General features: G+C 42.7%; 1 protein-coding gene across 1 annotated transcript; it reads right to left on the bottom strand.

Moving 5' to 3' along the window:
• Positions 1-1475: 1475 nt before the first annotated feature.
• TRAFD1 (TRAF-type zinc finger domain containing 1) lies at positions 1476-20674 on the bottom strand. Its single transcript, XM_067700638.1, has 12 exons — positions 20535-20674; positions 18586-18644; positions 12326-12461; positions 12162-12215; positions 9177-9579; positions 8312-8518; positions 6813-6889; positions 5349-5579; positions 4175-4295; positions 3133-3472; positions 2608-2680; positions 1476-2378 (listed from the first exon to the last, which is right to left on the bottom strand). The coding sequence occupies exons 2-12, from the start codon at positions 18630-18632 to the stop codon at positions 2319-2321; spliced, it is 1749 nt and encodes a 582-aa protein (XP_067556739.1). The 5' UTR covers positions 18633-18644; positions 20535-20674; the 3' UTR covers positions 1476-2318.
• Between the last annotated feature and the right edge of the window lie 5550 nt (positions 20675-26224).

Raw genomic sequence — 26224 nt, 5'->3', positions numbered from 1 at the left:
CTAGCTCCTTTTTTTCTCGTCATAGGTGACATGGTAGCACTGGATTGCACTTTGGCTGCTGTAACCTTCGTGTACCGTTCTACATTCGGTTCCTATGCCTCAAAAACTAACAGTGCCTCCTCAGATAAAGAAAATTCCCTTGCCATTTCCTGCGTCATGAATCTCTTCGGTTCTTCATTTACTTCTTCTTCCTCTTGTCTCTCTTCGTCCTTTCTCTGGGCCTCCAATTCCTGGCGCCTCTTAGCAGTACCAGCTACATTACTGCTGCTTTTACGTTTGCTTCTAGACGTCCTGGGCTTGAAATAAAGATACCGTACTACTGTACTCCATACAGTACTGTACAGTACACAGAAACACAGCCACTTGTAGAGGATGCACACACGTGACAATGTACACCAGACACGTGAACTAACTTACATGACTGGACACACAAACTCACGTTCGCATCTTTGAAAGTTCACAACTTGAAGGTTGGTATGTAGGGGGCTTACTGTAGTTGAAATACACACAGTATAGCCTGCAAAACCTTAAATATTTACTATTTGGCTTTTATCAAAGAAAAATTTGGAGATCCGTGCTCTAGCCAAACACATTAGGGAAAGAGAAAAGACACAAATTATCAACAAACGAAATTAAAGAGGTGACATCACTACAAACTTTACAGATATTTTTTAAATAATAAGGGAGGGAATATTATGAATACCTTATGTTAATAAGTTAAACAACTTACTGAAATGGACAAATTCCTTGAAAGACACAAACCATCAAAGTTCACGGAAGAGGAAATAAATAGGGAATTCCCTGGCGGTCCAGTGGTTGGGACTTGGCGATTTCACTGCCATGAGCCTCGGTTCCATCCCCTTTTTTGAACCTACACCCCCTGCAGTGGAAGCATGGAGTCTTAATCCCTGGACCACCAGGGAAGTCCCCCTTTTTCTTTATCTCAGTATAATTCAGAGTCCCGGCTGTCATGAATTAGCTGCATAGCCTACGCAAGTCACTCCTTTCCACATATGAAATTGGGGCAATTCTTCCTACCTTTCCCACCCCCACTAGGTTGTTGAGAGAAAAACAAATGAGCTCAAAATGAGCTAAGGTACTAGATAGTCCAGGGCAAAGTATGAGGTGCTGAGGGGTAATGAATAATGCTGCTAAGGTTCAACAACTCTCAGGACTGAGGCTTCTGAGAAATCTGCCTTCCTCTCTTCAGTTGGAGGCAGCCCCCAGCCCACCCCAAATCATCCCCAGAGCTGCAGCCACCTGTCAGTTTCCTCCAACTCCAGTAAAAGAGAAAACTATACCTTGAATGTCTGGCACTCTGAGAAGGATGATGCTGGATCTGCTGGGGTTCCAAGAAGCACAGAGAAAACCTAGCCCTGCTCACCTTCCCCCATTCTTCAGAGCTGACTCCAGTCCACTCTGGTCTCCCTAAAGTCTCCAAAGAGCACACAGGAGAAGGAACCACAAGACTCAGCTGAACTCCAAGTACAAACTTTATTTCTATCACAAGGATGTTAATAATTATAATAATAATAATAACAGTAAAATAAAAAGAGGGGGAGGGGGCTCTGATTCTTGGTTTTCAGAGCAAGCCATGAGCTTAGGCCTCACTCCTGATTAGCGCAGAGCCCAGCATGGCCCTGGAGGGGACAGAGAGCCCCCAGCCTTTCCCATCAGAAGGCAGTGAAGGCAAAGGAGCCATGCTCCCCATCAGAAACAAAAGGCAGTGATGCCAAATGCCAAAGAAGCAGATTAAAACAAAGCCTGTACATAGTCCGCTCACCTGTGGCTCAACTCATCTCCAAACCTCGTTCCTAACACATATTGCAACTGGCCTGAACACTTTACCAAAGCTCCTCCACGCACACCAGAGGCCCAAATTCTAGAGTGAGGATGGGCAGTACACAGGAGAGGATATCCAAAAGTTCCCCAATTTAGGCCACCACATGAAGAGCATCACCTCACTGGTGGGGACCAGGTTTCTAGAACCCTCCCTCTTTTCACCAGGACCACACAGCACCATGAAGCAGTGGTGACAGCATGTCAAAAGATGAAGCCCTGGTGGGCCAAGAGGCCGTAACTTATGCTGCCAAAAGGCAGCAGCTAAAGCTGAAACATTCTCAACAGCCTCCCTGCTAACCCTCCCTCAAACCCCCAAACTCCCACAGCACAATCTCAAAAGACACAAAATGGCCATAGCCTAGAAAAAGTTACATCTGTCAGATGGCCCCTACCCACAGAACCCAAGGGGCGGGGCTGCACCACGGCAACTTGTGCAGGAAAGATGGAACCGATGCGAAAGTTCCCTGCAGACACTGTTACTCCTCCTCCTCTTCCTCCTCTGCATCCCCAGCTCCCTGCTGCTTGGAGGGTTTTGCCTGTTGAACAATAGAACACAGACGAAGTTTACGTAGAAAGTAAGAAAGCAGCACTCCTCCTGAAGAGCGCCAGAAATGTCAGGCTTCTATGGAAACCTCCTCATCAAAAGCACAAGAACAGTCCTCAGCCACAACCGGCCTGTTGCCCAGCTGCTTCTGACTTCAAGAACCATACCAGCCCACCCACTTCTGAGTCCTCAATGAGCATTCTGGGCTGGATCCCGCTCACCTTTGCAGTTCTGCTGCGGTAGCTGGCGGTCGTGGGGGTGACCCGGGGGTTCCTGCCACCTTCACTCCTGCCACTGAAAGAGAAGGATTGGAAACTAGTTCCCGAGATGCCCCAAGCAAAAGTCAGAAAACTCAGAACAGAACAGCTGGAACCAGACAAAAGCAGCTCTCCAGTAGCAGATAAAACTAATGAATAAAAAACCACACAGGGGTTTCCCTGGTGGCACAGTGGTTGAGAGTCCGCCTGCCGATGCGGGGGACACGGGTTCGTGCCCTGGTCCGGGAAGATCCCACATGCCGCGGAGCGGCTGGGCCCGTGAGCCGTGGCCTGCGCGTCCGGAGCCTGTGCTCCGCAACAGGAGAGGCCACAGCAGTGAGAGGCCCGCGTACCGCAAAAAAAAAAAAAAAAAAAAAAACACACAGAGCAAAGGAACATTTTGAATCAGGCCACGATACAAGTGAAGTCCACACTTCCACGTTCTCCTGAGCCACCCACAAGCTCCACTCCCAGGCCACTGATTCTCACCTTGCTCCGCATCTCCCTGAAGGCCCACGGGGGAAAGAGGGCACAAGGTTTTCTGGGTAGAGACTTCGAGCGGAGTGAACCACTGGAACGTGCCCAGGAGCCAGGGCCCCATTATGGCTGTTTCGATTGTGCCCCTGGATGCCCTGGCTGTCTAAGTTGTTGAGCTTCAGAGCGCGAGGAGGGCTGGGCTGGCACCCAGGTCTGGGGCCTAATGTGGATGTTGTCAGGCGGTTAGAAGTAGCCGTCATATTGTTAGTGGGTCTGCTGGCAGGGAGAGGATAGGTGGGCCCTTTGGCCATTTCCTGCTTGATATCATCCATGTAACCAGAAGACAGGTCTCCTGAGAAGAGAAAAGAGCACCAGCTTTAGGGAAAAGGCTGCTCTTGCTATTAGTGCTGGATTTGGAGCAGGAACAAAAGATGCTGGGTAAAAGATGACTGCCTCATCCCTAAAGGATGCTGAAACCCATGTCTCCAGGACAGGGTTGGAAACATTAATCCACACTGTACACTTACCGCCTAAGTCCTCACTAACTAGTCAACAATGGTGCACAAGCAAACTTTGAAGAATCATTTCTAATTGGCTCTGGGCTTCTAATGGCAACGGGGTTTCAAAAGCAATTTTACTTGCCTAGTTGTGAGACTATTACATAATAAGAATACTGATAATAAGTTTGATTATCCTACTCTAGTTGAGCATATTTCAACTAGAAGCAGGGGCCCAGGGCAGCCACAGTAAGGCTGAAAATTATCTTCCAATCATCCGCTAAATGTACTGACAGGGACCAGCGGCTGAATAAGCACTGACTGATATGCATAGCTCATGGCTGTCCCCAAAGCCATTACCCTATAAAGCTACACACCCGAGACACCTGAGTCTAACACAGGACCACAGGTAGCCCCAAGGGAGTCCCCAGTGAGCTCGTACTATGCTTGCTAATTTGGGATGAAGGTAAAACCCATTTTAGAGTAGCAGATAAGAAGTGGAAAGCAGGCCCAAGGCAGCAGCAGACCTGCAGCCTTGGCTCATCCCTGGCTAATACCCTGGTGTCTGACACGCCTCTTGGGTAGCTCTGGTGAAGTCTGTCGAGGCTGGAGATCCTGACTAGGAATCCCCTCCGACATGTGGTTGTTTGCTGTAGCTGGGCGTTGGTCACACTGGTCCTAACAAGAAAAACCAGAATTAGTACCTCTGGACTGAGTCATTCCTCAGAGAGGGAGCAGCGGGAGGAAAGGAAGGAACAGCAGGTTGGGTGAACACACCTTATGGGGAGGCTGGCGGGGGGGGGGGGGTGTCGATGGGACAGGATGACTCTGACAACCACTGAGAGGAAGGGCCTGGGACTAAGAGGAAGCACACCTGGAACAGAGCAATCATTCCAACTAGCACTGACAGAAGCACTCTCTGATTTGTTCAGGGATGAAAGAAGGGCTGGTCCTAGGAGCCCAGAAAAGCATGTCTACATTTTGACCACAGAGTATTTGCACCACTGCTTATTTTGTAGTCTCCTGAGGAGACAACAAGCAGTGACTTATCTACTGCTTGATCCAAAGGCAAAAGTCTTTATTACAGAAATGCAATGTGTGGTGTTCTAGCAACAGCTAGCTATAGGGCATTGATTACAGAAATGCCCCTGAAATACCTTCAGTGTTAGCTCCCACGACAAACAAGATGGGGCAGAAAACGTATCTTCCATTAAGATGCTGGCATCCTAGACTGCAAAAGCTGAAAAAGGACTTCAGATTATCTAGTTTAACTCCTTCATTTACAGATGTCCCCAGTGAGGGAATGGGACCTATCTTAGACCAACCATATGGCAAAGCTAGAATTAGATCCCAGTCTCCTGGAATGCAAGACGCAAGTGCCACCCCAACAGGGAAGAACCCACCTGGTCAAAAGTAGAAATTGTCGATGACCTCAGGGAAATGCTTTTCTAAACCCTCTGGCAAGTCCTCCATGCCTGCTTAAATGGAGTCCTGGCTCCTTGGGCCACAGCTAGTGACGGGATGGTTTCCACTGCCAGAAGGCAGAGAAAGTCCAAAGGCCTGAGGTACTTTATACCTCAGACAGCTCACAAAACAGGACATGGCCAGTAGCCAGATCAGGTATGCACACAACTTAAAGGCCAAAGAGGCATTCTTGGCTCTAAAAGCCTCAGGTTCGCTCAGAGGATCAACAGGATGGAAGAAGTGGACAGGTCCTCCAAGTGTTCTTACCTGGTGATGGAATAGCACCTCCTCTTCCAGCTGGACCCCACAGAATTCACAGGGGATGATGATGCTGTCCTCCACAGAAGGTGAACTGCTCAGGCCCATCAAAGAGTCTAACTGGTTACTTGCAGCCTGCTGCATCAACTTCTGGAAGATGACATCAGGGTCCTCCACCCCTTTGGGAGAAGCATTGCCCACACTGATCGGAGGTAAGGCACATGAAGGGTTACAACTCGTCTGTCTCAAAAAACATAGGTTAAAAAAAAAAAAAGCAGAGGTTAAGGAACAAACTAAATTCTGAAAATATTTTCCATAAGTCACAAAATCTTAATAATGTTTAATATTGGGGAGAGGGACTAAGAAGGGTCAGAGGAACACAGATGGAACACTCACTTTGCTTTTATTTTAAACATTTCTGTACTGTTTTAATTTTTTTTTTACTGTGTTAATGTGATTATTCTTTTTAAATTAATTTGAAAAGATTCAAGATTCTTCCCACAGTCATACAGTAAGAGAGGCCCAAATATTCTTTGTTATCCCTATTAATGGATTTTCTCATGCTACTCCCAAACCAAATACTAGATGTATTCAGATGCTGTATTGTTCCACTTACGGGGGGAATGCATGTTCCACCCAGAGCACAGGGACTACTTAACAGCTATGGAAGTGCCAGACTAGGCCAAACCAAATCAGAGAGTAAGTGTTGAGGGGAAAAGTGGCTCCCTCCATCAGTGGAGCCACTCTTCAAACACAAAGGCTACTCTCTAATCATTCCTAAATAGCACAAGAACCTTCAATCATTCAAAATACCTGACACTTTCATATACCAGGCGTTAAGAGATTCCAGAAACTAAGAAAACCCAGAACCTGTTCTCAAGGAACTCAGCCGAGTGGTGCAGACCAACAGGGGATCAGCAAGACAACACCACAGGGTGAGGGTAACAGGCTAAGAGAGCTGTGGGCACAGGACTTGCGGGGAGCATGCAGGTGGGACCTCTGGCCTAGCCTTCAGAGCATTCCACAGGATGGTTTCCTGAAAGTCATGTCTGAACTGAGTCTATGAGTGAGGGGTGTGTTAAGGAAGCGGGGTAGCTGGCAGAAAAGTAAAGTGCAAAACAGATTCCTGACCCTCCCGGGAACTGCAAGGACTTCAGTATGGCTCCAATAAATCAAATGTACCATGAGATGAGACCAGATTACAAGATGGTCAGTAGAGATGTACACTATCACCACAGAACGGAGTCAGCAACTGGGCCTGCTGGTGTAAATGTTACTTTGCCCAAGAGGGAATGAGGCTGAGTTCTCATGCCCACATGTCAGTCACCCCAGGGTTAAAAACACAGTTGCTACTCCTATCACAGGAGTTGTATTAAAATAGTTTGCTCAAGATCTCGTGTGGCCTGCAACACCAATAGGGCCTGCACATATTCCTCCCTAAAGCTTAAAGCCCTCAGGTAATTCACAACACACCTGATGGTCAATCAGCAGTTCCTCTGGGTAGAGCTCCTCACAAAATTCACAAGGCAACATGGTCTCATCAGCTGCACCTAGGTATCAGGCCACACAGTCAGACTCGAACAAAAACAAACCTGATTCTACCTTTTATCCCCCCTGGGGGGTTTGATAGGAAAGTCTGATTTCCTTTGCAATTTCTTGGACATAGCAATTTGTGGGGCTGAAAATCCTTGAAGGGAAACTATTTAAGAGACAAACCCTAAGCAAAAAACCTGCACTACAGAAAGAGATTTACTTGTCACCATTTCCTGAGAAGCAGTAAAGTAGTAGTTTACCCACTACTCCAATTAAGAAAGAAATTTAAATGTGTCATAACCCTAGTCAGTAATCTAAAAACCTTCTGTGCATTATTTCAATCCTCAGGAAAAATGTTATGAAGTAGATCCACATGACCCTCATTTTACAGATGAAGAAACTGAGGCTTGGATATTACTGGAAGACAAATATCCTGAGAAGAAAAACCCTCCCAGTACAAAATATAAACAAAAGATGCTGAATAAAAGTAACTTAAATGAGAAAATACTGGGTTGGCCAAAAAGGTCGTTCAGGTTTTTCTGTAAGATGTTACAAAAACCCAAAAGAACGTTTTGGCCAACCCCAATAAATAAGAGTAATTTTAATCCCAGGCATCCCAAAACACAACAGCCTCAGTCAGACTGTTGAACAAGGGAGGGTGAACGATGCGAGGAGGTAAGGAAACTTGCCTAACTAAGCTTTGGCTCTACATAGAAGAGAGAAAAATCTCTACTAAGGAACAGTAACCAGAGTTTGGCCTTTACGTGGGTTTGAGTAGAGAATCTACATTTATGTTTTTACATAAATTCACATTTATGGTTTTAAGAAGCCCAGGCCAAAACTTCAATTTAAAATTATTCCAGTCAGTAGCATCCCCAGGAGCCTGCCAGAAGCATATATAAATACCCTCAGAGGAACACACCAGAAAACTTAATGTTAAAACACACGCACGCACGCACGCAAGCACACAGAGGGAAGCAGCAAGCCACCGTTGAGAGTCAGTAGAAACAGCAAATAGCAAAAAATAGACTTTAGGTATATTTTCAGACACAATAGAAAAACAAGTATTTTTAACATGTTTAAAGATATGACAGGGACTTCCCTGGTAGTCCAGTGGTTAAGACTCTGCGCTCCCAATGCAGGAGCCTGGGTTCAATCCCTGGTCAGGGAACTAGATCCCACATGCTGCAACTAAAGATCCCACGTGCCACAACTAAGACACAACTGGGCAGCATGCATGCATGCATGCAAGAATGAATGAATAAATAAGTAAATAAGTAAATGAATGAATGAATAAGTAAATAAATAAAAGTTGGGAAAAGCAAATGAACAAAATTTTAAAAAATTCTATATCATGAAAAACTTTCAATTTTATATAAATTGTTTAGTGTAAGACTTTAAAAAACTGTAGAGACAGAGGCTAGTGTAAACAAACATACCCCTTATGTCATTCAGAGCACCGGGACCTTCATGGGACTGGTCTGCCTCACATATGACCCTCCAGAAGTCCTGCTCTGCCAAGTTGGGGGCCTTGCCTTCATTTTGCAGACTTAGGGCCAACATGAAATCCAAGTTTGCACTGTCTTCACCACCCTCTTTGAGGGTCTGTCGGCTTCTATTCCTTTCCTGCCTTTCTTGTTCTTCCACTGGGGAAAAAAAAAAAAGCCAGTATTCAAGAAACGTTAAAGATGGTGCCATCCCTTAGTTCAAGTCCATGCCTAGCAAATATTCAAGGTTTATAGGAATCTGTGCAGGAACAAAAGAGGCCCAGCCCTTCAGTCCTCATGGGACTCCAAATGTTAAGTCTGCCATGATAAAAGCTTCCATTATTATTCTAACTTTTATTAATAAACAATATTAATGAGCTATAACTAAGAGATAGGCACTGTGCTAAGCATTTTATATGTATTTTCTGCATTATAGCAGGATGGCTTAAAGCATGGGGTCAGATTGCCTGAATTCAAATCCCAGCTCTACCACTGACCCACCCTCATAAAACTGTTGTGAGAACTAAATGAGTTAATACATCTAAAGCACTTTGTAAATGCCTTTAAGCACATAGGGTATACTCAGTGTCAGCTATTAACAGCATTGTCATCCATCAACCCTAACTGTCATCCAACAAAAATCCAACAGCAAAGAGGTTCTGTTATTCCAATCTATAGGAAAGTTAAGTATTCTTCCTTATGTTACCCAGCTACAATCAGGTTTCTATAATTAAGATCTATTTGGCTCCAAAGCCCTGTTCCTACCAGCCCTAAGATCTGATACCATTCCAGTTTTCTAATCCCAAACACAACTCACATAGATTATTCTGAATTGGAAACTGGGCTGTCATGCTCCTTTGGTTGGTGGTTCTACTTTGGAAAAGTTCTGATTCAAAGGCTCTCAGGGGCCTTCGAGGGAGCCTCATGGGTGGGTCCAGAGCCTCAATTTGTCTGAGTTGGGATGCAATCCAGATACCATCTTGACCCCAAGAATCATCATATGCATTAGGCGGCATGGCAACCTCATCTCTCTTTTCCTCCACATCTCTCCCACAAACTTCAGGGTGAGTCTTCAGATCTTTCACCAGGACATTGCGCCCACAGTTGCCACATAACTCTGTCCGGGCACCACAGTAATCTTCATGGTCTTTCAGTTTGAGAACAGAAAGTTCCAAATCACAGTGCTGGCAAAGGGCAAGTCGTAGAGGACACTCAGTCTCCTGCAAAACAGAATAATGAGGCAGATAATATGTGAATCTAAGAGAGGCCATGTTTTATAAAGTACAGGGCAAGGAAAGTAAAAAGTATTTACAAAAATATTCTCTTCCAACCCTAGCTTTGCCTGCCATGGTTTTCTATGTATTTAAGAGTCACCCCTTCCCTCTTTGTCCTGCCACCAAGTTCTACAAAGGAAAAGAAAGTCTTATAAGGAATCTACTCACACAGCCACCCTACCATCATTTTGTGCACACATTACAAAGTAACCCAAAATCCGCCAGAGAAGCCCAGGAGCAAAGAGCAAAAGCACAGCAATTCATATATGCTTGTCAAAGCTCCCCCAGACCAATTTCCCCTTACTACTCCGATTTAAGTACCTGGCAATGAGGAAAAGGGATTGTCCTTTAGAAAGACACTGATTTTTCAAATCTGCACATTTGTATATAGCACTGGCTTTTTTTTTTTTTTAATTTATTTATTTTATTTTTGGCTGCGTTGGGTTTTTGTTGCTGTGCGTGGGCTTTCTCTAGCTGCGGCGACCGGGGGCCACTCCCTGTTGCGGTGTGCAGGCCTCTCATTGTGGTGGCTTCCCTTGTTGCGGAGCACGGGCTCTAGGCACTCAGGCTTCAGTAGTTACAGCACGTGGGCTCAGTTGTTGTGGCTCACGGGCTCTAGAGCGCAGGCTCAGTAGCTGTGGCGCACAGGCTTAGTTGCTCCATGGCATGTGGGATCTTCCCGGAACAGGGCCCGAACCCGTGTCCCCTGCACTGACAGGCGAATTCTTAACCACTGCGCCACCAGGGAAGCCCAGCACTGGCTTTAAATTGACCAAATAAGTCAAGAATCACCAATGAAGATGACCCCAAGAATGTGAATGTATTCAGCAGATGAAGGACAAAACTTTTATACTTAATTTGAAATCGCCACTAAAGCACTAAATAATTAATATTCCTTTAAAAAGATAAGAAAGAATATGTTACTATGATATGGACATTCCAAAACTTGGGAACTTAAACTCAGAACTTTCATATAACATCACTTCTAAAGTTTAGACACTTTATAACCACTGTGTCAAAGAGCAAAATTTCTTTTCATACAAATTAAACCCAAGTTTTATTCTAAATGATACTTCAAACATTTTTCACATTTTGTATATGCATGGAATATCTCTTACAGAAAACATAAGAAACTGACAAAGAGTGCTTAGGAATAGGAGTGGAAGAGAGATAATTTTTATATATATGCTTTGTGGCTTTAAAATTATATACCATGTAGCTATAATATCAATTCAGAAAGATTTTTTTTAAAGAAAAGTTTTATCAGATAAATGCCATTGATTTAAGTTACTCAAAAGCAAAAGAGAAAATAATTGCTGGCACACACCACATAATATAAAAGTACTTTGTTAACAACCCTAAAAATTGCTAGTAACTCACAAGAACAGCAAATAAAGTGTCAACATTTTTTTTTTAAAGGAGAATTTTTTTTAACTCTTTAATCTGTGGTCTACAACTGTCATAGCCTGACTTGCAGGAATGTTAGGAAATACTTTGTACTTGTACGTTCATAATGATTGGTGTTATCACCATATGACTCCAAGAAATAGCTGGGAGAAAAAGGAGAAGAGGGGGACAATTGATTGGAGTTGTTTTATGCAGCAAGTAGATGTTAAGAGCCAAAGAAATACTTATTATTATTGTTAATATGACCTCAATCATAACCCCCCTTTTGCTGGTGAGGCCTAGTAAAACGTAAGTCAAATGCTTAGATAAAATAATGACAGTAAGAGTGCTAAATTATTTATGAGATGTTTATCTCTGAGCTGTGGGGTCATGAGTAGTTCTTTCTTTCTTTTTATATTTTCCAAGTTTTCTACATTGAATATGAATCACCTTTTAAAATTATAAATTAATAAGTTAATAGTCTTTTTAGATACATAGAATGAAATGCACAAATCATAAATGCATACCTTGATGAATTTTTACATACGTACACACACTCTTGCATGACCACCAACTAAATAGTTGTTGGGATTTTTAACTGGTGAATAGGCTCATTCAAAAAAAAAAAGAAATACATATATATATGTATATACATATATATATATACACACACACATACTCATTCAACTACAGCCAATTTTATCTCAACTAGGGACCAAATTATATTCTCTCATCAAATGCTCTCTGAGAATTTCTTTGGGTGTAAACAGCATGTCATCCAAGTGATCAAGAAGTCAAAATGAAATTATAAGATGTAAGGCAGGCTGTATGCTAGAGGTCGTACCACACTGGCAATCCCAGGCTTGGTTTAGCACTCAAGTGAGCCTGCCAATAAACCCCAGGAGAAATGACTCGGTTCCAAAGGGAAAAAGGCTCTGAGGCTTGAGCATAAAGCACAGCAGCCATGCAGTCAAATCTGGCAGCAAACAAAGTCTCAAATAGGCTTTGAGAGGCAGTGTGCATGGAGCTGGTGGAGAACAAAGACTCAACAACACTGGCTTTCTGCTCTGCATGTGGCTCTGTAATCTCAATAGAACTGGCTCCATGGTAATTCACTGCCTTCATAGTGCAGGGCAACTAACCTCATGCTTCTTTAACTGCCTCTTCTCCAACTTCTTGTTACATTTGCAGGTCACCTAGGGTAAGAAGCAAAAATCAGTAAGTTATTTGTGACAACATGCTCACTTGTTATTACACAATAGCAAGTATAATCCATTTATTAACATCTAAGTACTTGGTGGTTCACCTGACAGTGTTCTGTAGCCATGTGAGTCTCCATGTCAGATTTGGGAAATGGTTCCTTGCAGATAGGACACATACCAATGTTCCTTTGACAGTGGATCTCATGGATGGTAAAGTTAAACACAGGAATTTCTTTTTTGCTATAGAAATAGATCAGAGAAAAAGGCAAGAATTACTGACATCTATGCCCAGAGGTATCACACGGAAATCTGTCCTGTCCAATCTTTAGTCTCCATTATTTCTCTTTAGTGAGTATCTAGTGTATAAGCTCTTACGACTGTTACTACCCCTGCTTTTCAAGAATTAACTCCTGAAGGTTTTGAGTCTTCTGTGCAACACTCTGCGTTATCAGTGCTATGCACTATCTCTAAAAGCTCAGCCTCACTTTCTAGATGTCAGAGCTTATCACAACTAACAGCATATAGTCAGATGCCAGGAAGAGCTAGCTGAGCTAGGCTTTTCCAAAACCATCCATGCCCCAAAGCACAATGATCCACTCCAGGATTATTTAAAAAACAGCCTACCATTTATTTTCAGTCTCAGATAGCTTTAATCTCAGTAGATTTTATTCCACTAAAAATCAAACCAAAAGGAGCAGATGCCAGCTTTGGGATCGTCAGTGGGGGAAGGGGAACTTGCCTCCTTTATGTCCAACATGTCTTTTCAAAGCAGGCTAGACGCTAATTGGGACCAAGCTCTGTGGCTGGGTTGATATAAACTTCACTGCAGAAATGTACAGAAATGTACTACATTGTACAGAAATGTACAGAAATGTACTACATTCACTGCAGAAATGTACAGAAATGTACTACATTCACTGCAGAAATTTACTACAGAAATGTACAGAAATGAAATCCTGAACCCCTCTCCCAGAGTACATATACACTCTAACTAGAGGCACCTAATATTCAAAGGCCTTCCTTTCACTCATTTGGTTATGACCATGAGAAAGCTCCAACTTCACAGTCTAACTAAAGGATGCATTAAAAGAATGTGCCTATAAGTATGTCACCTAGAATAAATTTTCAGAAAATAAAATACTGAACAGGATAAATACAGATAGTTACACAACAAATCTTTAATAACCCATTTTGCCTCTGAAGCTGAATACTATAGAAAGCTTCTCCCACGTTAAGTTGTAGATAGCTTATTTCTTTTATAGTTTTTATCTTCATAGTCTAAGAAACATTTCAAAGTAGGATGAATGATGTGCCTCCAGCGATAGTCATACTCCCAATCTCAAAGACCAAGACACCAAAAAATGCAAATTCATTTTTATCCAAAAGTAGAACTATCAAGGCAGCTCTCATACCAAAACTGGAAGGTGATACAGAATAACAATCAAGTGTGAGAAATGGGAAGAAAACTCCAATGGATAAAGAGGGAAATGACCAATGTTTCAATACATTTAACTTCCCCTATTTCTCCAAAATTCCCAGCTTTCTAAGGAAACCACTGGTTTTAAATTAACCCAGCCTAAGTTTTTCAAAACTGTGGAATATTAAAATATATAGTGGAAGTTATCATCTAACTCTATTAAACTAATAAATATTAAAATTAGTCCCACTATTAAAGATGTTATGAAACTAGTACTCTAAAATATTGCTAGTGGTAGTATAAAACCACTACTTTTCAACAGTCTACAGGACTTCCCTGGTGGCGCAGTGGTTAAGAATCCGCCTGCCATTGCAGGGGACATGGGTTTGAGCCCTGGTCCGGGAAGATCCCACATGCCGTGAAGCAACTAAGCCCGTGAGCCACAACTACTGAAGCCACCCACGCACTGCAACGAAGAGTAGCCCCCACTCCCGGCAACTAGAGAAAGCCCGCACGCAGCATCAAAGTCCCAACGCAGCTGAAAATAAATTAATCAATTAACTTAAAAATAATAATTAAAAAATTTTTAAAATAAACTATCTACAAATGCATCTCTAGGACCATAAAATTATATGCTTAAAGAGTATTTAAAGACCCTGTAATTATATGTTAAAGACCCAGTAATTCCACTCTTGGAATTATGAAGATTATCACTAGTGTCATAAAATGGTAAAAAACTGAAAACCATTAAAAATATCTAAACTCTAAGGGAACAGCTAGTTAAATATGGTACACCAACAAAATGCAAGAAGCAAAGCTGTATCCTGATTGCAAATCCTATGTGCACAAATGCCACAAAAAATTAAAGCCAGTAACTACTGCTTACAGTGCTGAGATTCTACATTCTTTTTCCATAATTTTGACAATAATTTTCTTTTAAAGTCAAGAAAATAAATGTCTACAGTTTTTATTTTACAGGGCTATTTTGACATAGAGCATTCTACATACATAATGCCACTAAAATTTTAGAATTAAAATATATTAAGGACCATAACATAAAGAAGCAAGAATCAAAAGCAGCTGTTAGGTAAGGTCACAGAGCATTTACTATTACACATTTTCACCTCTTGGGAAACCTTGAAAGAAAAAGATAAAAGCTATTTGCAACGATTACATGAAACAGTTGCCTGATGGTTTTGCTTTCTTTTTAAATTTAACTGCCAAGGTAGTTCCGCCAAATGTACTAACCAGACAAAATACCAATATACTTGCTACCTACTTACAGATAAAATCAAGACATTCTAAGTGAGATAAATGAGAACACAATTCCATTCTAGATAAAACTGCTAAAAGCCCCAAGGAAGGACTAGCCAAGTTAGAGATGAAATTCATTTTAGATAGAAATGAATGAAAGGCAAGCCAAGGCTTTCAGAAAAATCCCCAGTAGCCTTCCAAATGCTAAACACATCGAGCCACGCAAAAGTAAAAAGTCAAAGCCTTCTAACACTGAAGTTTCTGTTCCCTAGACGCAAACTCTCCTGCAAACTCTCCCATCAATCAGACAATACAGTAATAAAAGAGATAACATGCAAAAAACATCTTCAATCACAACAAACTATTCTTTTTACTGGCCCAGCAGGTTTAATCGCAGCTTATATTTTGATGAGTACCTTAACTTTTCTTAAGGAACAACAGGAATATGACTCTAGAGACAAAATTTTAAAACCTGGAATTTAAACAGGACTACTCAGACAGGAGGTTTGTGCTGGCTTAGTCAGCTTTCCATGCTAATCTGCTTTTTTTCTTTAAATAAATTGCTTTGGCTTTGAATAACCTTGTTTTCATTAGCTTTCCATTAACTTACCGCCCCCTGCTTTTTTTTTAAAACTCCCTTAGCATAGTTATTTATTTACTGTCCTAGGTTTGAAATTCCTTCAAATTGGAGTGGACCGATAAAATAAGAATATCTTAACTGATGTTAAAGCCAATTTGTCTGTTTTCTTATAAAATCACAATGTTTCCTTGTGAATATTTGTATCATTGATTATTACACTTTGCATCAGGAACAGTACACATAAAACCTAAACAGAGCTACAATAGTTTTAAAATGGCAAAAGTAATAGTAGCACAGGAGAAAAAATACCCTATAAGGCAAGACACCCTCACAGAAATACAATCTTAATTCTATGCAGGGAAAGAATATTGTGACCAGCAGTTGTTCTGATTATATGCTAATGCTGCCAAGAAGCTGAGCAGAAAGAAAAAGGCAGTAAAAAAATAAAATTTTTTATCTGGCTCAACCTTTCAACAATCTGGGTCAAACTATTTTCCTTATCAACATCTCTGAGAACAAATGCATGGACACCAAGAGGGGAAAGTGTGGGTGGGGGGGAAGAATTGGGATATTGGGATTGACATGTATACACCAATATGTATAAAATAGATAACTAATATTGAACATGGGAAAAAAATAAAGAAATGATTTTAAAAAAAGACAACCTACTGAATGGGAGAAAATAGTTGCAAATGTATGATATCATTTATATGTGGAATCTAACAAAATATGACCAACTAGTGTATATAACAAAAAAGCAGCAGACTCACAGACACACTGAGGAAACTAGTGGTTATGAGTGGGGGGTGGGGAGGAACAATATAGGGGATGGGAAGCAGGAGGTACAAAGTATTGTAAGATGGGCTCAAGGATGTATTTTACAACACAGGGAATATAGGCAATATTTTGTATTAACTGTAAATGGAAAGTAACTTTAAAAATTGTAAAAAATAAAATAAACTTTTAATTAAAAAAAGAAATAGATCATCTGAATAGGCCTATATCTATTAATGAAACTGAACCAATAATTAATAACCATTCAAAACAGAAAAAAAAAAATCTCTGGACTTCCCTGGTGGCGCAGTGGTTAAGAATCTGCCCGCCAATGCAGGGGACATGGGTTCGAGCCCTGGTCCAGGAAGATTCCACATGCCGCGGAACAACTAAGCCCATGTGCCACAACTACTGAGCCTGTGTGTTGCAACTACTGAAGCCCATGTGCCTAGAGCCCGTGCTCCACAACTAGAAGCCACCGCAATGAGAAGACGGCGCACTGCAACAAAGAGTAGCCCCTGCTCACCGCAACTAGAGAAAGCCTGCACACAGCAACAAAGGACCAACGCAGCCAAAATAAATAAATTTTAAAAATAAATTTATTTAAAAAAAATGAGGTCTGTGACTGACTTAAAAAAAAAAAATCTCTCACCTTCTAACACAGTTTGGTAAGTTAAACATAGCACAGATAGTTCTGCTTTGCTTTTTTCTTTTGCTTTCAGTAAGGGAATTTGTATGTCATTGAAATACCAGGTTCTTGAGAAATCCCAACCAGGAATTACTAGCTGAACTCTTAAGTTTCGTTTCAGCAAGAAAGAGTTGCTCTTTCTTGTCACTCTTGTCGGTTAAAAACAACAAAATAAGAAAGTTTGACATTCAAGTCTGCATCCAGTCTTTCCACTAACAGTTTTGGAATCATGAAATGATAATGATTAAACTGGACTGCTGGAAGACTTTGACTAGACTTTCTTTTTTTTTTTTTTTTTTTTTTAAAGCAGTGGAACATTCCTTCAGCAAAATCCTTTATAAAAACAGTTGAGCTGGGGCTTCCCTGGTGGCACAGTGGTTAAGAATCCGCCCGCCAATGTAAGGGTCACGGGTTCAAGCCCTGGCCCAGGAAGATCCTGTATATCACGGAGCAACTAAGCCCGTGCACCACAGTTACTGAGCCTGCGCTCTGGAGCCCGTGAGACACAACTACTAAGCCCACATGCCACAACTACTGAAGCCTGCGGCACCTAGAGTCCGTGCTCCACAACAAGAGAAGCCACTGCAATGAGAAGCCCACGCACCGCAACAAAGAGTAGCACCCGCTCACCACAACTAGAGAAAGCCAGTGCGCAGCAAGGAAGACCCAGCGCAGCCAAGAATAAATAAATAAATTTATATATATATTAAAAAAAAAAAACAGTTGAGCTGCTCTGGTTGTACATGTAGAGCCAAGTTCACACTAAACCTTGCTCCCAATCAACCTCAAGACAGCCACTGTAGCCATTCAGGGAAATCCTTGCAACGTACTTTAAAAAACACTGCTCTAGGGCTTCCCCGGTGGCGCAGTAGTTGAGAGTCCGCCTGCTGATACAGGGGACACGGGTTCATGCCCCAGTCCGGGAAGATCCCAAATGCCGTGGAGCAGCTGGGCCCATGAGCCATGGCTGCTGAGCCTGTGCATCCAGAGCCTGTGCTCCGCAACAGGAGAGGCCACAACAGTGAAAGGCCCGCGTACCGCAAAAAAAAAAAAAAAAAAAAAACACTGCTCTAGTCCGAACATTTCATTATATTTTAAGCATCTTTTAAAAAGCAGGAACTTTCCTGGTGATCCAGTGGCTAAGACTCCGCGCTCCCAATGCAGGGGGGGCCCGAGTTCAATCCCTGGTCAGGGAACTGGATCCCACGTGCCACAACTAAAGACCCTGCATGCAACAACTAAGACCCAGTGTAGCCAAATAAATAATTTTTTTTTTAAAAAAAGCAAAAAAAAGTTTAAAAGTACAATATTTTTCCAGGAAGACAAAAAATAAATTCCCTTACCTATAGGTCAGAAAAGTGAGGTTTCAAAGCAGTCAAGTGACTTGCCAAAAGTCATTAACTAATTAATGGTAGGAACCAGAGCGCTGAATCCCAGCTTCATCCCATCAGTCTAGTCACTACTCTATGCTACCTAACCAACCATGTTGTTGAATTTCTAGAACGGGCAATTTTATCCAAAATTGTTAAAAAAGCTTTAGTCCCACATATTTGCACAACGTATTATATGGCTCCAATTTTAACCTGCCAATAAATAACCCAACTCTTGAAAGAACTGTCCTCATTCCAAGAACATTTCTTAGATTCCTTACCAGTTGTCACACAGTCGAGTGTCCTGGCCATCCAGAAATTCAGCCATCTTTAGCTGTTCCTGAAAACAACAAAGGAAGAAGTATGATCTTTCAATTTCATTTCTGCTTTAAGAATGACATGCAAAACACAAAAACAAAACAAAAAAAAACAGTGCACAGAAAATGTCACCAAAACCAGTGCATTTCATTTAATACCCAACACACTAGGGTTTTACCTTTTGATTTTTTAATTTTCATTTTAAGATAATTTGACTTGCAAAAACAGCACAAAGACTTCCCACATACCTCTCACCCAGTACAACATAAATAACCATAGTAAAATGACCAAGTGCAGGAAACTAACACTAATACAATACTAATAACTAATCTACAATTAGTTAATTTCACAAATCATGCCATTAATGCCCTTTCTCTGGTTCAGGATGCAATCCAGAGTCACATATTGCATTTAGCTGTTATTTCTCCTTAATCTTCTTTGATCTGGGAAGTTTCTTCAGTCTTTCTTTTTTTTGTTTGTTTTTTGGTCTGGAGGCATGCAGGATCTTAGTTCCCTGACCAGGGATCGAACCTGTGCCCCCTGTAGTGGAAGCACGGAGCCCTAACCACTGGACCACCAGGGAATTCCTTCAGTCTTTCATCTTGCATAACCTTGTTAAATGAGCTGGCTAGTTATTCTGCAGAATATACTTCAGCTTGGGTTCATTTGATGTTTTCTCATGATTAATACATTTTGGACAGAAATACCATAGAAGCGATGTTGTGCTCATCTCAGTGCATTATACCAGAAAGCACATGATGTTAACAGTCTTATTATTACGGATGATGCTAACTTTTATCATTTAGTTGAGATCGTGTCTGCCAGGTTTCACCACTGAAAATTTTTCCTTCTTTCTCAACAAGATGTCAATACAGAAAGCAAAGCCCTTGCAACTTTAATACCTGTATTTACTTTAGATTATTCCAGCCCACTAAGGCAAGGTAAGAGCCTCGGACGAGGGAAGTGCCCGGTTATCTAGCAACAAGGGAGTTGGGGTGACGCGCAGGGCTCGGAGTCGGCCCCTCTGAGGGCCAATTCTGGTTCTGCCACTCAGCAGATGTGTGATTTAACCTCCCTGAGCCTCAGGTTCCTCACGCAGACAACTGACAATATTTTAAAGAGTCACTGGGAGGAGTAAATGAGCGAATGCATGGAAGCGCTTTGGTAGAATAAGTTTCCTTCAAACCTTAGAAGGCGCCCCTCTTAGGGGTCAGCCAGCACCCCCGGGATTTCCTGTGCCCAAGGCGGTGGAGACACCACCGCAGGGTCCACACCCAGGAGGAGGCGGTTTCCAACTGCCCCCTCCCAGGGGGCGTCCGAGATGGGGAGTGGAGAGGGCACCAGCTTCACAAATAATAGTTGCCACTTACTGTGTGTTCACTGATTGCTAAACGCTTTACACAGACAGTCTTTTAATCCAGACCACAACACTACGAGGTGAAAGCCATCATCCCCATTTCAGAGACCGCGAAAGAGGAAGTCCAGGGAGACAGCCGTCGCACAGTTGTTCCGAGTGGTGACTCGAACACGGGCCCGTCGGCCTAAAGTCCGCACGAGGCCATCCGCGACCCCTGAGGCTGGCAGCTCGCGACTCGGGCCCAGCCCCGCCCGGGGCGCGGTGCCCACGGCGGCGCTCGGAACGACGGCCGCCTCCCAGCCCCCGCGGCCAAGGCCTGGAAGGGGCGGTGCCGCCAGGGGCTGTCGAGGCTACGGTTTCCAGAGAAGAAAGTACGGCCTCCCATACTGGCCAGGGGAGACGCCGCGGCGCGGGCATTTTTCTCCTTACGAGAAACCCCCGCGACCCCCGGGCCCAGAAGACCCTCGCCCACACACCCCGCCCTCGGGACGCCGGCCTCCTCCCGAACTGGAGGCCGCAGGAGGCTCCCCAGGGGCTGGCCACCGCTTCTCTCACCTGGGACGAGACGAAGGACGCCGAACCGACCAGCCAGCCAAGACACTGAGCCTCTTCAGTCGGCCCCCGCGCTGAACAACGGCCCCCGGAGCCGCCTCACCACTTCCGACCCTCTTGGAGGAGCGCGCCCATTGGCCAGGAGCGGCCCAGACTCTCTGCCCATTGGATAGCACCGTTGTCGCTCCCAGAGCCCCGCCTTCCACGCTCCGATTGGCTCCTCAGAGCTCCACGGGGGCGTGTCCCTGGAAGTCCCAACCCATACACATCTGGAAGGAGCGGCGGAGACCGAAGCTGTGAGCCCAGGTCTGCGCCCAGCAACTTCTCCTGACACAGGCTAACCATATTTGCATGAATAATTCTGTACACACATTACTAACATGCCTTATATATTAAGATAATTAATGGCATTTGTTCTCTTGTCATGAGCCATTAATACTTATTAGTCATTCTTGTTGCTATTATAATGCCCTCGTGCGAGACATCTGCAAGACTGCCCATATTTGAGCACTTTGCTTTTTGCAGTGGAAAAGTGAGTGCCTGACACGCAGGGCTGGGTTCTAGTTTCTCCACTTGCTGCCTGTATGGATTCTCTGAACTCCTCCCTCATGAATTAAAAAAAAAAAAAAATAGGATAGTTAAATATAGCAGAGAGCATATTATTTACAATGCAACAATTTAAAGTCATCATCTTTCTGCAGATTATAAATGCAAGACATTCATGACATAGTGGTAAGCAGGAGAAGCAGGTCACAAAGCATTATTTATTTATAACAGGATAGAATGCTTAGTTTAAATAGGCACTATATTCTCTGATTCCAAAGATATAAAGTTCAAAATCAGGCAAAGTTAATCTAAGGTGAGAGAAGTTAGAATAATGGTTCCCATTTGGAGAGTATGGTCTGCAAGGAAATATGAGAAAGATTTCCAAGTCCTGGAAATGTTCTATAATTTGATCTGCAAAGTGGTAAACATGGATGTATTTATTAGTAAATGGTCAGTAGGCTGTACAGTTAGGATTTAAACACTCTTCATTGTATGTGAAAGGGAACATACCATTCTATATTGTTCTGCATCTTGACTCTTTTTTTGTAGTACTACACATTCTGCCTTAGAACTCTATTCATTATTAGCACATCTATCTAGAGCATCTTTGTACTTCTTCAGTAGTAATTCCATTGTATGATGTGCTGTGATTTATTCAACTAGTTCCCTGTTGATAGACATTTTGGCTACAAGGTGCTGTTTTTGAATACAGCATAACCAATACCTGAAGTCCAGAACTACATCAGCACCAGCCTCATTGATTTCCTCAGCAAATTTAAAGAGGGCACCATATGTGGCAAACAAAGGTCAAGCTCCCTGCCTTCCCAGAAGCTTACCAAGGAGACAGGCACAATAGTAATGACAATGAGTGTGATACTGCTGTGGTATAATAAAGAATATAATGTCTCTGATTTTTGTCCCTGGTTCCTGGCACAGAAAGACCTTGGAATTTCCTGAGCAACAGAAGTGTCTATGTTATGCTAATAAGGTGACTCAAATTGAGCCCCTAGATAGCTTCAGAATAGTGGGCTGGTCACCAGAAAGACCAATCACGTGATTAGAGGATTGGGCTTTTCCACCTCCAGGGAGGGGAGAGGTCTGGAGACTGAGTTCAGTCACATGACCAGTGATTTCATTTATTGTGCCTTTGGTGACGAAACCTCAATAAAAACTGTGGGCACTTAGGCTGGCGGGAGCTTCCTGGTTGGTGAACCTGTTGTGTGCCCAGAGTATGACTCACCCTCACTCCACAGAGAGAAGGCACCAAAGCTCTGTGTTGCCCCTAAAGGCTACATCCTATGTGTCTCTTCATTTGGCCGTTCCTGATCTCTATGCTTTCTGATAGAGCTGTAATTGTAAGTTTAGTGCTTTCCCAAGTTCTGTGGGTCCTTCTAGTGAATTACCAAACCTAAGGGAGTCATGGGAAACCCTGAATTTGTAACCAGTTGGTCAGAAGTATGGTTGGTCTGGGGACCCCCAAATGTGACTAGCAGTTGACATGAGGGCCATCTTGTTGAGAACTAGTAAGATGTTTTTCACTCACAGCAATTAACATCTGACAACAAATGTCTTCAGCTGGGTATCCTACAATTTAATTCAGTTCTCACACTAACTACCTGAGGAGTTAGCAACAGATCCCACAAGTTAAAGGCTCAGTCCCACAACACTACTCCCCCTTCCTCCACTTCAGATGCCAGTCAAAAGCCCAGTTTGTCACCATGCTTCTGACCAAACGGCTATAAATTGAAGGTTTCCACAACCCCCTCCTCATATTTGATAATTTGCTATATTGGCACACAGCACTCAGGGAAACACTTTGCTTACGTTTATCAGTTTATCATAAAGGGTACAGTTGATCAGCCAGACTAAGAGGTACATAGGGCAAGGTCTGGCTGTGTCCCAAGCACAGGAGTGTCTGTCCCAGTGGACTTGAAGTGCGGCACCCTCCTGACACATGGAAGCTCTCTGAAGGCCATAGTTCAGGGGGTTTTATGGAGGTTCCATTACACAAGCATGGTTGATTAAATCATTGTGGCCATTTGTGGTTAACTCAATCTCCAGCCCCTCTCCCTTTGGGAGGTGGGCGTAAGGTAAGACTAAAACTTCCAAAGCTCTAATCACATGGTTGATTCATCTGGTAACCAGCCCTCACCCTCAAGCTATCTAGGAATCCACCAAAAGTCACCTCATTAGTATAAACTCAAGCATGGTTGAAAGGAGCTTATAATGAGTCACAAAAAACTCTTCTCACCACCAACGCTCAGGGAATTTTCCAAGGATTTTAGAAGCTCTTAGGCCAGGAACTAGGACAAGTCCAAACATTTATTTCTTGTTATATCGCCATATCGCAGGGACTGAGCCCATACACCTTTGGATTCAGGTGCTAACTCCAGATAGTTAGCATCAGAATTGAATAAGTACAGCCAGCTGGGGGTGAAACACAACAGTTAAGGTGTAAGACCACCCAACCACCACGGTGAGAGTCCACAGAGTCTTTTTGGGTCACAGCAATTAATTAGGTGTGGTCTCCAACTGCAGTGAATTCAGGTTATTTGTAAACAGGTTTCTGAACTTTGAAACAGATTTCCCCATAGCAGCAGTGTTACAGTGGTGGTTCCAGTCTCAAACTGATCCACAAAATGTTATTCAGTTTATAACAAAAGTTTCCCCCAATTCTGTGAACTAAATAGAATCCTTTCAACAAAAAATCCATTTTCACTAATCAGCCAGAGTTGGGTTTTTGCCTTGTAATTAATAATCTTGTCTGATAAAGAAAGCATTCTGAGAACGTGTATCTCCTTTCCTCCCCAGCCCCGCCCCACAGAGGTCCTGCAGCCACAGCAACAGAAAAGGAATCATTTTTTCCCCTCCTTGAAACTGTTATTATTTATTTATTTATTTATTTGCGGTACGCGGGCCTCTCACTGTTGTGGCCTCTCCCGTTGCGGAGCACAGGCTCCAGACGCACAGGCTCAGCGGCCATGGCTCACGGCCCCAGCCGCTCTGCAGCATGTGGGATCTTCCGGGATCTTCCCAGACTGGGGCACGAACCCGTGTCCCCTGCATCGGCAGGCGGACTCTCAACCACGGCGCCACCAGGGAGGCCCAAAACTGTTATTCTTTTTAACCAAGCAACTTGACCAACAAACTTCTAGGAAACCAACTTACATATAGGAATCTTCATGCTGTGTAATTACAAGGATGGCTATAACTGTTTTCAGGAATGAAAAAAGGATGGGCTTCCCTGGAGGTCCAGTGGTTAAGGCTTTGTGCTTTCACTGTAGGGGGCATGGGTTTGATTCTTGGTTGGGGAAATAAAATCCCGCATGCTGCGCTGAGCAAAAAAAAAAAAAAGAAAAGAATGAAAATAGCAACAAATGGTCCCTCAAAAGGAGACCAGTTAAATTATACTTCAATGGAAATATACAAAAAGTAAAAAGAAGTATGAAAAGATACGGGAAATACATTGTTTTATGAAGAAGAAAGTTGAGAAGCAAAATATGTTTAATAGGATTCTCTAATAATATACGTTAGAATAGGCTTAGAAATAAACTGGAGGAATAATCCATTTCCAGTGGTGGCCTCTGAAATGTTGGGTTTATAAGGACTTAGAATTACTTCTTACAAGTGGGTTATTTTTGTAATCAGAAAGAAAAAAAAAAAAGAATCCATATTTCTCCCTCTGCTCCTGACCTGCACACAATGTACTGATGAATCATAGTCAGATTTTTATACTTGCTGAATGCTTTGTATGCCTTATTAGTTGAGTGATCTATAGCATAATATATTTTTTATTTTTTACCCTATTTTTTTATTTTATTGAAGCATAATTTACAAACAAAGCAGCTCTTTTAAGTGCACAGTACAATTTTGACATCTGTAATTATGACTACAATCAAGATACAGAGAGTTTCAATCATTCTTTTCTCAATCCACACCCTCACCCAACACCTGGCAGCCCATATCATGCTTTATATACTGCAGAGTGAAATTTCATATAAGTGGAATCATACAGTATGTCCACTTCTGTGTCCGGCTTCTTTCACTCAGCATAATGTTTTGAATTGTTTTTTTTGTTTGTTTGTTTTTAATTTAGTTTTGGCTTCGTTGCTGAGCGCAGGCTTTCTCTAGTTGTGGTGAGCGGGGGCTACTCTTCGTTGCGATGTGGGGGCTTCTCACTGCGGTGGCTTCTGTTTTTGCAGAGCACGGGCTCTAGGAGCCCAGGCTTCAGTAGTTGCAGCACACAGGCTCAGTAGTTGTGGCTCACAGACTCTAGAGCGCAGGCTCAGCAGTTGTGGTACACAGGCTTAGTTGCTCGGCAGCATGTGGGATCTTCCCGGACCAGGGCTCAAACCTGTGTCCCCTGCGTTGGCAGGTGGATTATTAACCACTGGGCCACCAGGGAAGTCCCAGCATAACGTTTTTGAAGTTCACCTATGCTATTGATCATATCAATAAAATATTCCATTTTATTGTCTAGTAGCTTTCCAGCATATGGATATACCACAATTTGTGTTGATAGAATTGATTCCTGTTTTTAACTAATACAGATAAAACTGCAGTGAACATTCTGTACAAGCCTTTTGGGAGGACATATGTTTTTATTTCTCTTGGATTAACACTGAGTGGATTTACTGGACCACATGGTAAGCCTGTGTTTTAATTTTATAAGAAACTGCCAAACTGTTTTCCCAAAGTGATTGTACCATTTAAGATTCCCACCGGCAGTGTATGAGAGTTCCAGTTGTTCCACATACATGCCAACTTGGTATAAATATATTTTGAATAAATAAACAAAAGAATAGCGCTCCTATCTCCTGGGAATAACTAGCTTTCTTCCCCTGCATGGGTGACCCAGAAGTTCCTCTGAATTCAGAATTTACAGTGGGAGGCATCATCCATGGTAGCAAAGAATAAATTAGAAATAATGACAAGCTCAAAAGTTCACTTAACTCCCTGGGTTGCCTTGCTTTTATTGGCCTGTACCCAACAGCAGAAATTTTAAAAAGTTTATCAAACATTTTATTTCCGACCAAAAGAGGCAGGCAAGTGTGTGGTGATTACAGCAGCAGCAGAAAGGATTTAGGTGAGACTTTTTACTAGGAGACAAATCTGTAGAAGAGGATTAGATGCAGTTCCCCTTAGGC

This window comes from Pseudorca crassidens, chromosome 12, assembly GCF_039906515.1.
Source record: "Pseudorca crassidens isolate mPseCra1 chromosome 12, mPseCra1.hap1, whole genome shotgun sequence".
Lineage (NCBI taxonomy): Eukaryota > Metazoa > Chordata > Mammalia > Artiodactyla > Delphinidae > Pseudorca > Pseudorca crassidens.
This window is presented reverse-complemented; position numbering and strand designations above follow the sequence as displayed.

What these genes read in the sequence shown, in the direction of transcription:
- TRAFD1 (XM_067700638.1), bottom strand. Translation starts at nt 18,632, where the DNA reads ATGGCTGAATTTCTGGATGGCCAGGACACTCGACTGTGTGACAACTG. An exon ending in TGGCTACAGAACACTGTCAG is followed by an intron (nt 12,216 to 12,325) that starts GTGAACCACCAA and finishes TTCTTACCCTAG; the next exon opens with GTGACCTGCAAATGTAACAA. An exon ending in AGGTGCTATTCCATCACCAG is followed by an intron (nt 4,296 to 5,348) that starts GTAAGAACACTT and finishes TTTTCTTGTTAG; the next exon opens with GACCAGTGTGACCAACGCCC.